Raw genomic sequence first — 14,992 nt, 5'->3', positions numbered from 1 at the left:
TATGTTAATTAAGTCTGGAAAAGTAGAATTCTTCCCCCCAAAAACTGTAAATCTAATGGTCAAGTTTGTTTTATTATATTTTGGAGAGTATAGACGTTTGATCCTCAACAACTATAACAAGGAAAGTAGAGAATGAGGCCTTTATAAGAATATAATAGAGGTATAAATAACATATGAGATTTCTTCTACCATCCTAGATTTTGAATGCCCAGTGAAGTCCTTGGCTGAAGAATGATGTGGGAAAACTGGACAATTGTCAGTGAATTTGTTCTTGTGAGCTTCTCATCCCTGTCCACTGAGCTTCAGGCTCGGCTGTTTCTTCTTTTCTTGACCATTTACCTGGTTACTTTAATGGGCAATGTCCTCATCATCCTGATCACTATAGCTGACTCTGCACTACAAAGTCCTATGCACTTCTTCCTCAGAAATTTTTCCTTCCTGGAGATAGGTTTCAACTTGGTTATTGTGCCCAAGATGCTGGGGACCCTGATCATTCAAGACACAACCATCTCCTTCCTTGGATGTGCTACTCAGATGTATTTCTTCTTCTTTTTTGGAGCTGCTGAGTGCTGCCTCCTGGCCACCATGGCATATGACCGCTATGTGGCCATCTGTGACCCCTTGCACTACCCAGTCATCATAGGCCACAGATCCTGTGGCCAGCTGGCAGCTGCCTCTTGGTTCTCAGGGTTTCCGGTGGCTACTGTGCAAACCACATGGATTTTCAGTTTCCCTTTTTGTGGCCCCAACAGGGTGAACCACTTCTTCTGTGACAGTCCTCCTGTTATTGCACTGGTCTGTGCTGACACCTCTCTGTTTGAACTGGAGGCTCTGACAGCCACTGCCCTATTCATTCTCTTTCCTTTCTTGCTGATCCTGGGATCCTATGTCCGCATCCTCTCCACTATCTTCAGGATGCCGTCGGCTGAGGGCAAACACAAGGCCTTCTCCACCTGTTCCTCCCATCTCCTGGTTGTCTCCCTCTTCTACAGCCCTGCCATCCTCATGTATTTCCGACCCCGATCTAGTGCCTCTCCTGAGAGCAAGAAACTGCTATCACTCTCTTACACAGTGGTGACTCCCATGTTGAACCCCATCATCTACAGCTTACGGAATAATGAAGTGAAGGTTGCACTGAAGCGGGTTATCCACAGGATGCTGGGTTCTCAGAAACTATGATTGGCTTAGATGTAAACTGAAGGGGTAAAATGTAAGCACACACAAACAAACAGAAAAATGAATTCCTCAAGTGGGTTTTGTGTTTCTACTCTTTCCAGGTGACACAGTATGCCTACTGAAATTTTATACTTTCTACTAAGACCTATTTCTGAAAGAAAGAACATGAGTAATGAAATAAAGCATTATAGTATTCCATAGTATCTATGGGATGGTGGTACCAGTGTCTCTGGAAATGCTGCTAGTTTATATAAATTAGGATCCTCTGAAGATCAATAATTACAATCCACCATTTTTAAAAATTTGTTTTAATCTTTCTTGAACTCCCACATCCATTTCATTTTATAATTTTCTGCTTTACTTTCTTCTATTTGTCCAAAACCTACCTGCATATTTCTAGGCTGTCTTTGTTTACAAAGTAATTAAAATAACAATAATAATGCTAATAAATAGTAGAGTTTTGTTTTATCCTTTTACTCATGTTTTTCAATGAATTTGAGTTTGAACTCAAAATTTTAACAAATTTTTATTCAGCACTCAGCATATGTCAGATTCCGTTTAGGCCCTGAAGACACACTGGTGACTAAAACAGATAAATTTCTTACCCCATATAATTTACATCCTAGTGATAAAGACAGAAAATAAAAAGATACTTCAGTCCTCCAGTGGTTTATAAAGTATACATGTTTAGAGGACTAGCAATTGAAGAGTTCTGTCTCTGCTACTAGTCAGTCTGTGCCTTATCTGGAGAAAGGTTACTCCACAATGACTATGTCTAAATCTCACATTATTCACCTGGTATATGAGAGCTGCTTGACAGAAAAGGTGTAAAGAACTCCCAGTCAAGTATAAGTGGAGAAATTATGGGGAACTGGTGTAAAGAACCCAAAGATTTTTTGCTTATGGGATTTTTTTTCTGTAATCTTATTGTGATTGGATGGAATCAATTGTTTTTTTCAAGCTTGTGTATCTTTCAGCCACATAGTAGCCTCTGTTTATGATTTTACCTAGTGAACACAGTCCAACTCTGGACTCAACAAACAGCAGCCTTGGATATGGGCAACATAACTGTGTGTAAACATACTCCTAGCAATTCATTGATAATTACAGGGTGAAATTATATCTACTACACAGGCATGTCTGCCTCACCAACTCTATAAACAACCCTATCTCTGTGTGCCATAGAAGTACCAGGACTAGTTTCCTTTCCTGCACAAAGTGTCCTTCAGCTCTAGTGATACAAGGGCTGAAAGACAGCTTATTCTGTAAAATGGCCATAAGAATTTTCAAAAGAAAAGGCAGATCATGGGGTTCTATTTGCATGATGGCAATCACACAAACAGATTGACACCATTAAAAATTGATAGTCTCCAATTTCAGTCAAACTTTAATCACTTCTTCACATTCCTTTTTCTTGACCTTGGTGGGTAAGGTAAATAGTGGCCCCCTCTAATATATCTATATTCTAGTCCTTGGAACCTGTGAAGGTGGTACCTTCCATGGTAAAAGGGCTGCAGATGTGATTTAAGGATTCTCATATAGGGAGATTATCCTGTGCTATCTGGATAGACCCAATCTAATCACAAGGATCCTTCTAAGAGGGAGGCAAGATGATCAGAAGGAGGGACAGAAAAATGTAAGCATGGAAGCAGAGGTTAGAGAAGACAGAAGGTGATACGCTACTGATTTTGAAATTAGAAGACAGGGCCATGATCCAGGAATGTAGGCAGCCTGTGGAAGCTGAAAAAGTCAAGGGGACAAAATTTTCCCCTAGAGCCTTCAGAAGATAACGTAGGTCTTGCTAACACCTTAATTTTAACTCAATGAAACTGATTTTGGACTTTTGAACTCTAGAATTCTCAGATAACAAATCCATGTCGTTTTAAGCAACTAGGTTTGTGGTAATCTGTTACAGCAGCAATACGACACTAACGCATTTGGTCACACCTTATTCTTCTCAGCTAATATCCAAGTGTTTGCTACTTTTCCCTGTACCACTCTTCCTTCTTTTATTCAAGAAAACAACTTCTACTTCATCAAGAAAATTGGGGTGATCAGATTTAAATGACTTTTAATTATGCCCTTACATCTAAAAATGTGTCCATCTATGCCCACATCCATGCCTATTTCTCTTCATCTCAGAAATACTTGATTTCGTAGCCTCTTGTCTATGAACCATGCTTCCTGTGGTATCTCATCTGTTTCACCTGTAACTTCAACCTCTTCCCCTCTTTTGTCTCAAGCTGTAAACATGCCCTGATCCTTAAAAATGAATTACAATCTTGATCACGTTTCTCTTGTCTTTCTCATTTACTCTCAGACTTACTTTTGTACCATCTTTATTGAAATACCTTACATATTATAAAACTCACCTATTTAAAGTTTACAATTCATTTTTTTAGTATATTCACAATGTTGTGCAACCATCACCACAATCTAAGTTTACAACAATTTTATCACCCCTAAAGTAAGCCCATACCCATTAGCATCAGACAATTTCTTGGGAAAAAAACTTTATAATTTCTATTTTATTTTCATTAAATTTACTATTTATTCGCTAAAATCTAGTTTCTTCCCCTATCACTTCATTGAAATAGATGTTTGAAAATCATTAATGGCCTCTATATTAATGTGTCCAGTGTTTAATCTTAATTTTGCTACTCTCTATTACAACTCTTACATTGCTCGTGTGTTTCTTTTGAAAATTTCTACACCTTTTATTTCCCAAATACCACTCTGTTCTGGTTTTCTTTCTACATGTCTGAACACTCGTTCTCAATCTTCAAGGAGTTTTCTCACAAACACTTAACCATTGGAAACACTATGTTCCCCAAAGTTCCAATAATAACCTTGGTGCTTTTTTTCACTCCTGCTTTTTTTTTTTTTTTTTAAATAGCTATACTGAAGTATAATTTATATACAGAAACTGCATATATTTAATGTATACAATTTGATGAGTTTGTCCAAAGTCATATACCCATACCATACATACCATGAACAAGGTGAGAGAGGGAGAGAGAAAGAGAGAGAAACCTCATCACTCTAAGCTTGAGAGTAAGATATTTGCAAGTGTCCATAAGACATATCCACACTGATTTCCAAACGGCACCTTAAAGGTATCTTTTAACTCATGTCAAAAACTAAATTCATTTCCTTTATCCAATCCTGCTTCTTGAACTGAATTCATATTTCAAAGACTGTCGCTAGCATTACCTAGTCAACCAAATCAGAAATCTGATAATCAAATGAGGCTCATCCTTCATACCAGAAAGTCCAATAAAAAGTCCTTACCTAACCAGCACGTTACCAGTTACTTTCTGCCACAAAACTACATTATACATAATCTTCAATAAATTCTACAAAGACTATATGATTCTTTTTCTGAATCATAATTTAGAAATACTGTTTACAAAAAAGAGTTAAGCTTACTTCTTCCTAAAACTTTTTATTGCCCATTTAAAAATTCTATTACTATTCTGCTCATTCAAAATATTGTGATATATTCACATATTGATCATCCTTCAAGACATATTTCAGATATTAACTCTTTCATGGTGTGGGTTCAATTGCTTCCAACCTGACAGTATGTTCTTCTCTGAGAAAACATATGCACACAAACATATGATCTATTTTTATTCTGTCCTACTTCTTTGCTCCTTGATTATGATATTTTCTTGTAAGGACAGTGTTTATAACATACTTATATCTCCTACATGGCCTATCACAGTGACTTGAGCATGGTAAAAATGCAATTAATATACATTTGATTTCCCATGAAATAAATTGGAAGTGCTAAATAAGTCCAAACATTCAACTCTCTAGGATCCTTCACAGATATCCATATATAATCCCTGCAGAGAAATGTTGACTTATCAATATTTCAGGTTTCCAATATTTAAAACAATTCTATATTTATGATTAAATGTGGGAATTAAAAATGATAAAAACTTTTTCATTTTGGGTCTCTGTATTATCCAAGAAAATGTGTAAAATACATTTTCCATCTACTCCCTGCCTGCAGTTAATCATTTCTATGTAAATTACATAATAGGGTTGGATTAGAAAATATAACGAAAAATATGCATTTCTATAGTTCATAAGTTACATTTATAAAATTCTACTTTTATCTTTAAAACAGTCCTTTGAATTAACTATTGTTATTATTATTCCCATGTTAGAGATCATCTAAAAGAGTTTATCTGGTTTCATGCCTTTATATACTATGTACAGAGTACTGATCCCCAAAATTATATCTTCAAATGCGATATCTCCACTGAGCTCAAATCCAATATCCAATTGTATTCTTCATCCCTCTGCATTTATGTCAGGTAGGCATCTCACACTTAATTCATCCAAAACACTTCCATAAAACTTGCTTTTTTATTCCCCTCTTCTACTCACCAGCAAATATTATCATCACCTTATTTACTCACTACCTTTCATCCCTCATATTCAACCTATCAGCAAACCTGACAAATGATTTCCAAAATATATGCTATATCCAATTTTCTTTGATCTATGCTGCTATTATCCTAGATCAAGACACAATCATTCTTTACCTTGACTACTGCAGTACTTCCTAACATATCTTCCCATTTCTATCTTGCTTCCCTGTAATCCACTATCCATGGAGGATCCTGAGTAGTCTTTTCAATATGTAAATAAGATTATATCATTCCCTTGCATGCAAACATTTCACAGCTTCCCATCACTATTAAAGTAAAATGCAAAACCTTTACTAATTCTACATTTGCAACTTGTGCTAGTCTCTATCCACCTTTCCAGCCTCACTTAAAATCCCCTGGTCACTCAATTACATTGATATAGTACAATGATTTTGAATTGTGGATCAGAGTCACCTGGAGAACTTTAAAGACACAATGTCAGCACTTCTCTTTTGGCCACAAAGAAGTAGCTTGCATTTAAACAATTCTCCCCAAAACAACTATACAACTATAAAAGATTGACAAAACACACAAAACAAGTGCTTAGAGATACAGGAGAGCAGCAAATACAGGACTTGAAGAGAAAAGCTAAGAGGAGGGAAGAACAAAAAAGTAAGTGCCACATTCACCCAAGTGTTTTCCCCAAGGGCATTTGTCAATTCTCTAAGAGGAAAAAAGGGTGTTAGCATAAAGTGGCAATCACTGAAATAAGAAGATAGAAATTAGAATTTAGGGTTGCCAAAAATGTTACCATTGAGAATCAAATCACGAAGATGAGGGTACCACAGATAAACAAGGCCAAAAATTTGCATGCAATATACTTATAAGTTGTTTGTCACTCATAAACAGTGTATGCACAAGAAAAGACTCAAGGAAAGTCAAAAGAAAGCAGCATATGAAAGGCCCTCTCTCACCACTCCTATTCAACATAGTGTTGGAAGTTCTGGCTAGGGCAATCAGACAAGAGAAAGAAATAAAGGGTATTCAGTTAGGAAAAGAAGAAGTCAAATTGTCCCTGTTTGCAGATGACATGATTGTCTATTTAGAAAACCCCATCATCTCAGCCCAAAATCACTTTAAGCTGATAAGCAACTTCAGCAAAGTCTCAGGATACAAAATTAATGTGCAAAAATCACAGGCATTCTTATACACCAGTAACAGACAAACAGAGAGCCATATCATGAATGAACTTCCATTCACAATTGCTTCAAAGAGAATAAAATACCTAGGAATCCAACTTACAAGGGATGTAAAGGACCTCTTCAAGGAGAACTACAAACCACAGCTCAGTGAAATGAAAGAGGACACAAACAAATGGAAGAACATAGCATGCTCATGGATAGGAAGAATCAATATCATGAAAATGGCCATACTGCCCAAGGTAATTTATAGATTCAATGCCATCCCCATCAAGCTACCAATGAGTTTCTTCACAGAATTGGAAAAAACTGCTTTAAAGTTCATATGGAACCAAAAAAGAGCCCGCATCTCCAAGACAATCCTAAGTCAAAAGGACAAAGCTGTAGGCATCACGCTACCTGACTTCAAACTACACTACAAGGCTATAGTAACCAAAACAGCATGGTACTGGTACCAAAACAGAGATATAGAACAAGGGAACAGAACAGAGTCCTCAGAAATAATACCACACATCTACAGCCATCTGATCTTTGACAAACCTCAGAAAAACAAGAAATGGGGAAAGGATTCCCTATTTAATAAATGGTGCTGGGAAAATTGGCTAAACATAAGTAGAAAGCTGAAACTGGATCCTTTCCTTACTCCTTATACGAAAATTAATTCAAGATGGATTAGAGACTTACATGTTAGACATAATACCATAAAAGCCCTAGAGAAAACCTAGGTAATACCATTCAGGACATAGGCATGGGCAAGGACTTCCTGTCTAAAACACCAAAAGCAACGGCAACAAAAGCCAAAATTGACAAATGGGATCTAATTAAACTAAAGAGCTTCTGCACAGCAAAAGAAACTACCATCAGAGTGAACAGGCAACCTACAGAATGGGAGAAAATTTTTGCCATCTACTCATCTGACAAAGGGCTAATATCCAGAACCTACAAAGAACTCAAACAAATTTACAAGAAAAAAACAAACAACCCCATCGAAAAGTGGGCAAAGGATATGAACAGACAGTTCTCAAAAGAAGACATGCATACAGCCAACAGACATATGAAAAAATGCTCATCATCACTGGCCATCAGAGAAATGCAAATCAAAACCACAATGAGAGACCATCTCACATCAGTTAGAATGGCAATCATTAAAAAGTCAGGAAACAACAGGTGCTGGAGAGGATGTGGAGAAATAGGAACACTTTTACACGTTGGTGGGATTGTAAACTAGTTCAACCATTATGGAAAACAGTATGGCGATTCCTCAAGGATCTAGAACTAGAAGTACTGTATGACCCAGCCATCCCATTACTGGGTATATACCAAAGGATTATAAATCATGCTGCTATAAAGACACATGCACACGTAAGTTCATTGCGGCACTATTCACAATAGCAAAGACTTGGAATCAACCAGGTCGAGTTTCAGTAATGGGTAATATTGTCCCTAGATTGAGAACTGCTTCAGATCTACCTAACAATTCATACAGCGAAACACAAAAGAACAAAATTATCTCCAAGTGAATTAACTGAACTCTAAAACAGAATTCAAGAAGATTTATAGGAAGATTTATAGGAATACAAAGAATACAAAAAATGCCTAGTATCCACCAGAGTACAATTCACCAAGTCTGGCATTCAATAAAATATTATGAGTTATGTAAAGAGGCAAGGAAATCACGTCTTATATAATGAGGAGAAAAATCAGTATAAATCAACCCAGAGCTGACTCATGTTAGAATTAACAGAGAAAAATATTAAAAGTTATAATGTTATTGCATATGTTTAAAAAGTTAAGTACAGATGTGAAAGTTACAAATAAAAGACAAATTAAACTTCTAGAGATGAAAACCAAAATATCTGAGATAAAAAGGCTGAATGGGATTCATAGCAGTCTAAATATTACAGATGAAAGATGAGTGAGTTTGATGGAATAGCCGTAGAAATTATGCAAAATAAAACAGAAAAACAAATACAAAATATGAGAAGAAAATCAGTGAGCTATGGGACAACCTCAAGCTGTGTAACATGAAGGTACTTGTAGTCACCAAGGCAGAGGAGAGGACAGAAAAAAAAAAAAATTGAAGAAATAATGGCTGAAAATTTTCCAAACTTAATTAAAACTATAAACCACAGATCAAGAAACTCAGTAAATGCTAAGCACAAAAAAATGAAGACACATAACTAAAGGCACATAATTATCAAATTGCTCAAAACCAATGATAAAGAGAAAATGTCAAAAGTGGCCAGTGGGAGAGGCATTCTATGTATAGAGGTATAAAGATAAGAATAACATCAAATTTCTCATCGAAAACTACAGGTAAATGGAAATGAAGCAAGACTTTTATCGTATTTAAAAGAATAACAATTTTTCACCCTGAAATTCTACACTTGGAAAAATATCTTTCAGAAAGAAAGGCAAATAAAGATGTCTTCAGGCATACAAGATCTCAGAGATTTATCACCAGCAGAACCCACACTATGAGAAATATTGAAGAATGTCCTATTGGCAGAAGGAAAAATGATACACAGACTGGGTGTGGTGGCTTATGCCTGTAAATCCCAGCACTTTGGGAGGCTAAGACAGGTAGATCATTTGAGGTCAGGAGTTCAAGACCAGCCTGTCCAACATGTTGAAACCCTGTCTCTACTAAAAATACAAAAATTAGCTGGGCATGGTGGCATACACGTGTAATCCCAGCTACTTCAGAGGCTGAGGCAGAAGAATTGCTTGAACCTTGAGGTGCAGGTTGCAGTGAGACAAGATGGCACCATTGCACTCCAGCCTGGGCAACAGGGAGATTCTCTCTCTCAATTAAAAAAAAAAAAGGATACCACAGGAAAATCTGGTATTTAAAGAAATGAAGGCCATAAAAATAGTAGTAATATAAGTAAACATATTGAAAAATTTACTTAGTATTCAAATCTTTTTTTTTTCTTTTTACCAGAAACAATATTATTTAACGATAAAAGAGTCAATTTACCAGGAAGATATGACAATTATAAGAGAGTAATAGAAAACAACATAACAATAGTAGGAGATTTCAATATCCCACTACACACACACATACACACACACACTCACATATACATTAAGTTCTGGGATACATGTGCAGAACGTGCAGGTTTGTTACATAGGTATACTCGTGCCATGGTGGTTTGCTGTGGCCATCAACCCCTCATCTACATTAGGTATTTCTCCTAATGCTATCCCTCGCCTAGACCCCCACCCCATGACAGGCCCCAGTGGGTGATGTTCCCCTCCTGGTGTCCATGTGTTCTCATTGTTCAACTCCCACTTATGAGTGAGAACATGCAGTGTTTGGTTTTCTGTTCCTGTGATAGTTTGCTGGGAATGATGGTTTCCAGCTTCATCCATGTCCCTGCAAAGGACATGAAGTCATCCTTTTTTATGGCTGCATAGTATTCTATGGTGTATATGTGCCACATTTTCTTTATCCAGTCTCTCATTTATGGGCATTTGGGTTGGTTCCAAGTCTTTGCTATTGTGAACAGTGCTGCAATAAACATACGTGTGCATGTGTCTTTATAGTAGAATAATTTATAATCCTTTAAGTATATACCTAGTAATGGTATTTCTGGGTCAAATGGTATTTCTGGTCAGATCCTTGAGGAATTGCCACAGTGTCTTCCACAATGGTTGAACACAACAGTTGAATGAGTGAGTTTACACTCCCAACAGTGTGAAAGCATTCCTATTTCTCCACAGCCTCAAAACATCTGTTGTTTCCTGACTTTTTAATAATCATCATTATAACTGGTGTGAGATGGTATCTCATTGTGGTTTTGATTTGCATTTATCTAATGACCAGTGATGATGAGCTTTTTTTTTTTTCATGTGTCTGTTGGTTGCATAAATGTCTTCTTTTGAGAAGTGTCTGTTCATATCCTTTGCCCACTTTTTGTTTGCTTTTTCTTGAAAATTTGTTTAAGGTCTTTGTAGATTCTGGATATTAGACCTTTGTCAGACAGATAGATTGCAAAAATTTTCTCCCATTCTGTAGGTTGCCAGACAAACACTTTTCAAAAGAAGACATACAAGTGGCAAACAAGCATATGAAAAAATGCTCAACATCACTAATCATTAGAGAAATGCAAATCAAAACCACAATGAGATACCATCTCACACCAGTCAAAACGGCTACTATTAAAAAATCAAAACAATTAACAACAACAACAACAACAAAAAACAGATGCTGGCAAAGTTGTAGGGAAAAGGGAACACTTTCCTGATGGGAATGTAAATTAGTTCAGCCACTGTGGAAAGCAGTTTGGTGATTTCTTGAATAACTTAAAACAGAACTACCATTCAACCCAACAATGCCATTACTGGGTATATACCCAGAGGAATATAAATCACTCTACCATAAAGATACGTACATGGTTATGTTCATTGCAGCACTATTCACAACAGCAAAGGCATGGAATCAACCTAAATGCCTATCAATAGCAGGAAATGTGGTATATATACACCATGGAATACTATACAACCATGAAAAAGACCAAGATAATGTCTTTTGCAGCAACATAGATGGAGCTAGAGGCTATTATCCTATCTTAACACAGGAACAGAAAACCAAATACTGTATGTTCTCACTTATACGTTGGAGCTAAATATTGAGTATACAAGGATACAAATAATAGAACAACAGATACTGTGGCCTACTGAAGAGTTGAGGGTGAGAGAAGGGTGAGTATAAAACAAACTGCCTATCAGGTACTATACTTATTACCTGGGTGATGAAATAATCTGTACACCAAACCCTCGTGACATGCAATTTACCTATATAATAAACCTGCACATATACCCCTGAAACTAAAAGTTAAACACACACACACACACACACACAGAGAATCATCAGTAACTCAAATATTACAGGTAAAAAGTTTCAGGTTGCCACACCTGTTAAAAAACTCCAGCAAGCTGAGCTTAAGGCAGAAAATAAGAAATCCATGAAAGGGTAGGGAAAGAACAAGCTATAATTATCAATTTATATCTGGGGCAGGATTAGGAGCTACAGTAGCTATGTTTTCTGCTAATTATTTGCTTCTTTTGCTCTTCCTCTTTCAACTTTCTTACATGAATAATCATGACAGGAGCTATTCTTTTATGTATCAAGTAGAAGTGTGAACTACTTGATATCATGCTGCTATGATAAAGTTCTTAATGGAACTTTATGTGTTCCCTGTATTAGGAATATGAATTAATCACTGAAAGAAGAAGGGGATGCTGAGGGCAAAAGGGGTTCACCAGTTGACCTTTCCAGATCTACCTTCTATCCTTTTTAGCTTGCTATGTGCTTCAGAATGTTTGATGTCTTCTATGGATTATACCAAAAGGCTCATTGTTCCCTGGCTTCTAATTGGAATACAATAGCAGGGGATCGGAAGGTGGGTGGAAAATGGGCTTGAGAAATATTTCTTCCCTATATGAAGGCTTCCTTGCCTTCATATAGCCTAAGTCCACAGTTCCTATCTTGTGCCCTTAGTATATCACTACCCTCTCCAGGTTCTAGTTCCCTCCTCTTGGTCATTCAGGCTTAGTATTAGTTACAACTTCTCACTCTTGCCATATGTCACTATTCTTGGAATATTTCGCTATTTCTTGCTGGTTTCCACAACTCCTGTATTCATCTTTATGAAGATGTATCCTGATAAATATGATCCTTATGTTTCTAAAAGAGTGTGAGAAGGACAGCAGAGCTCATATATTCTGCTTCATTGTACCCATGCTCTTCATTAACCATGTTAAGCACACATACAGGTACACATGCTAACACACATGTAGCAACTAGCTCATAGTAAGTGATTCAGTAATACCTGTTAATTTATTGATCATTTGATGATGCAGAGAGATTCAGAAGTACCAAAAGATAAAGGACTTGGAGTAAGATCCGAAATAGACAGGTGATAATACACAGCATTATTAAAAAGTTAGATTTTACAAGGCTTATAAAATGTGTGGGTTTATCGGGGGATTTCTTAACCCTTAGGTGTCAAAGGACCAACCAGAAGGAAGCGTATCTCCTTCCGATTGCTGCATGAATTATTGTCCTTCTCCTTCTATGAAAGAAACGCGGGATAAAGGATAGAGGGTGTGTCTATGGATAAGGCCCAAGAATAAGAATCTTACTATTTATTTATTAATTTTTATTTTACAATTGACATGACAATTATACATAGTTTGGGAATACAGTGTGATGTTTCAATGCATGGAAACATTGTATAGTAATCAAATCAGGGTAATTACCATATCCATCACTTTAAGTCTTACCATATTTTAGTTTCACAAAGAAGAGGGCTACCTAGCAAGACTTCTTTAATAATATAATTTTATTTTATCCAATATATCAAAATATTATTTTATTGTCACACCATCTATATAAAATTATTAATGACATGGTTTATATTCTATTTTCATATTGGTGTGAAGATTTGAGATCTAATGTGCATTTTTTTTCTTCTTTTCAACTTTTATTTTAAACGCGGGGGTATACATGCAGAGGTATATTGCGTGATGCTGAGATTTGGAGTACAAATGAATCCATTACCCAGGTAGTGAGTAGGTAATAGGTAGTTTTTTTAACCCTTCCCCCTCCCTCCCATAATCTAGTAGTCCCCAGTGTCTATTGTTCCCACCTTTGTCTTCATATGTACCCAACGTTTAGTTCCTACTTATGAGTGAGAACATGAAGTATTTGGTTTTCTGTTTTTGTACTAGTTCACTTAGGATAATGGTTTCAAGCCACATCTATGTTTCTGTGAATGACATGATTTCATTCTATTTCATGACTGCATAGTATTCCAAGGTATATATGTACTTTTGTTTTCAGAGCAGGAGTGAAGGTTTATTAAAACGCTTTAGAACAGTAAGGAAGGAAAAGGAAAGGAGAAAAAAGAAGGAAAGTATAACTTGGAAGGGGGCCGAGTGGGCGACTTGAGAAACCAAGTGTGCCAATGTACAGTTTAAAAATCCAATCCACCTGGGTTGATTCCATGTCTTCCCAGCAAGTCTTTGAATTAGGAAGCCAAAAGGGTCTCTGAGCTCATTGTCAGTGTGAGATTCCAAGCCTGCATGGGAAATTCCTTGTGGTTAATTTCCTCAGAGCTCCCTTCACATCCTTGTTTCTCAGGCTGTAGATGAGGGGATTAAGCATGGGAGTCACCATTGCATAGAAAACAGACACCAATTTTTCCTGCTGTTCGGAAGACTTGGGTGTCATGTAAGTGATAATTGCTGATCCATAAAAAAGTATGACCACCATGAGGTGGGAGCCACAGGTAGAAAACGCCTTGAGACTCCCCACAGTTGACTTCATCTTGACCGCAGTTACTATGATATGGCCATAGGATACCAGAATCAGAAAAATGGGTATGAGGAGAATCACAACCCCCATAAGAAAAATGGCCATCTCCGATGTGTGGGTGTCTGTGGATGCCAAGATCAATAGTGCAGGGGCTTCACAAAAGAAATGAGCAATGTTGTTACTGCCTCGGTAGGGTAGCCTCAGTGTGAAGGTGGTGTCTACCACAGACACCAGAATGCCACTGGTCCATGATCCTGTTGCCAGCTGGACACACACTTTCCAGGTCATGATGCTAGGGTAATGCAGAGGATTGCAGATTGCCACATAGCGATCATAGGACATCACTGCCAGAAGGGCACACCGTGTACACCCAAAAATGAGGAAAAAGAGAAGTTCAGCTGTGCAACGTGTGAATGAAATGAACTTTTTCCTGGAAAGCAGGTGCACTAGTGTCTGAGGAACTATGTTGGTAGAGAAACAGAGGTCAGCCAGAGACAAGTTGCAGAGAAAAAAAATACATGGGTGTGTGAAGTCGGGAGTCAACAGGAACAAGGGACATAAGAAGCAGATTTCCAAGCAGAGTGACCAGGTAGATACCCAAGAATAAGATCAATAGCAGCTGCTGGGTGTATGGCCCATCAGAGAGTCCCAGAAGGAGGAATTCTGTCACTTGTGTCTGATTTATCTGTCTCATAGTTTGTTGTCCTTTTCAGTAAGAAGTCACTATGTGCTAACCATAGACATGCAGACCTCTAAAATTATATAATTCAGAGGTGAAGGCTTAGGAATTGCCCCAACTGCTACTGAAAATTTCAAGAACCCCCTTCATAAGAGAATCATGTTTCTTTCATTGGAACATTTTCAATGTTGTAAAACAAACTTTAAAAGATGTTGCATTCATTGTTGGT

At 37.1% G+C, this 14,992-nt stretch overlaps 2 protein-coding genes across 2 annotated transcripts; one reads left to right on the top strand and one right to left on the bottom strand.

The window, feature by feature from the left end:
• The first annotated feature begins 214 nt into the window (after positions 1–214).
• LOC112606997 (olfactory receptor 10A4) lies at positions 215–1,197 on the top strand. The gene has a single exon (XM_025357994.1). The coding sequence runs from the start codon at positions 232–234 to the stop codon at positions 1,177–1,179; it is 948 nt and encodes a 315-aa protein (XP_025213779.1). The 5' UTR covers positions 215–231; the 3' UTR covers positions 1,180–1,197.
• A 12,632-nt stretch (positions 1,198–13,829) lies between these two features.
• Positions 13,830–14,778, bottom strand: LOC112607266 (olfactory receptor 2D2). Its single transcript, XM_025358377.1, is given in 2 exon segments — positions 13,830–14,597; positions 14,599–14,778. Coding segments are annotated over 2 exon segments (948 nt in total).
• Between the last annotated feature and the right edge of the window lie 214 nt (positions 14,779–14,992).

Source organism: Theropithecus gelada, chromosome 14, assembly GCF_003255815.1.
Source record: "Theropithecus gelada isolate Dixy chromosome 14, Tgel_1.0, whole genome shotgun sequence".
In the NCBI taxonomy this organism is placed as follows: domain Eukaryota; kingdom Metazoa; phylum Chordata; class Mammalia; order Primates; family Cercopithecidae; genus Theropithecus; species Theropithecus gelada.
Note: the sequence above shows the minus strand (reverse complement) of the source record. Positions and strands in the feature narration are given on the sequence as shown.

Bases quoted from the DNA above. Each gene is read 5' to 3' on its own strand.
- LOC112606997 (XM_025357994.1), top strand. From the start codon at position 232: ATGATGTGGGAAAACTGGACAATTGTCAGTGAATTTGTTCTTGTGAGC.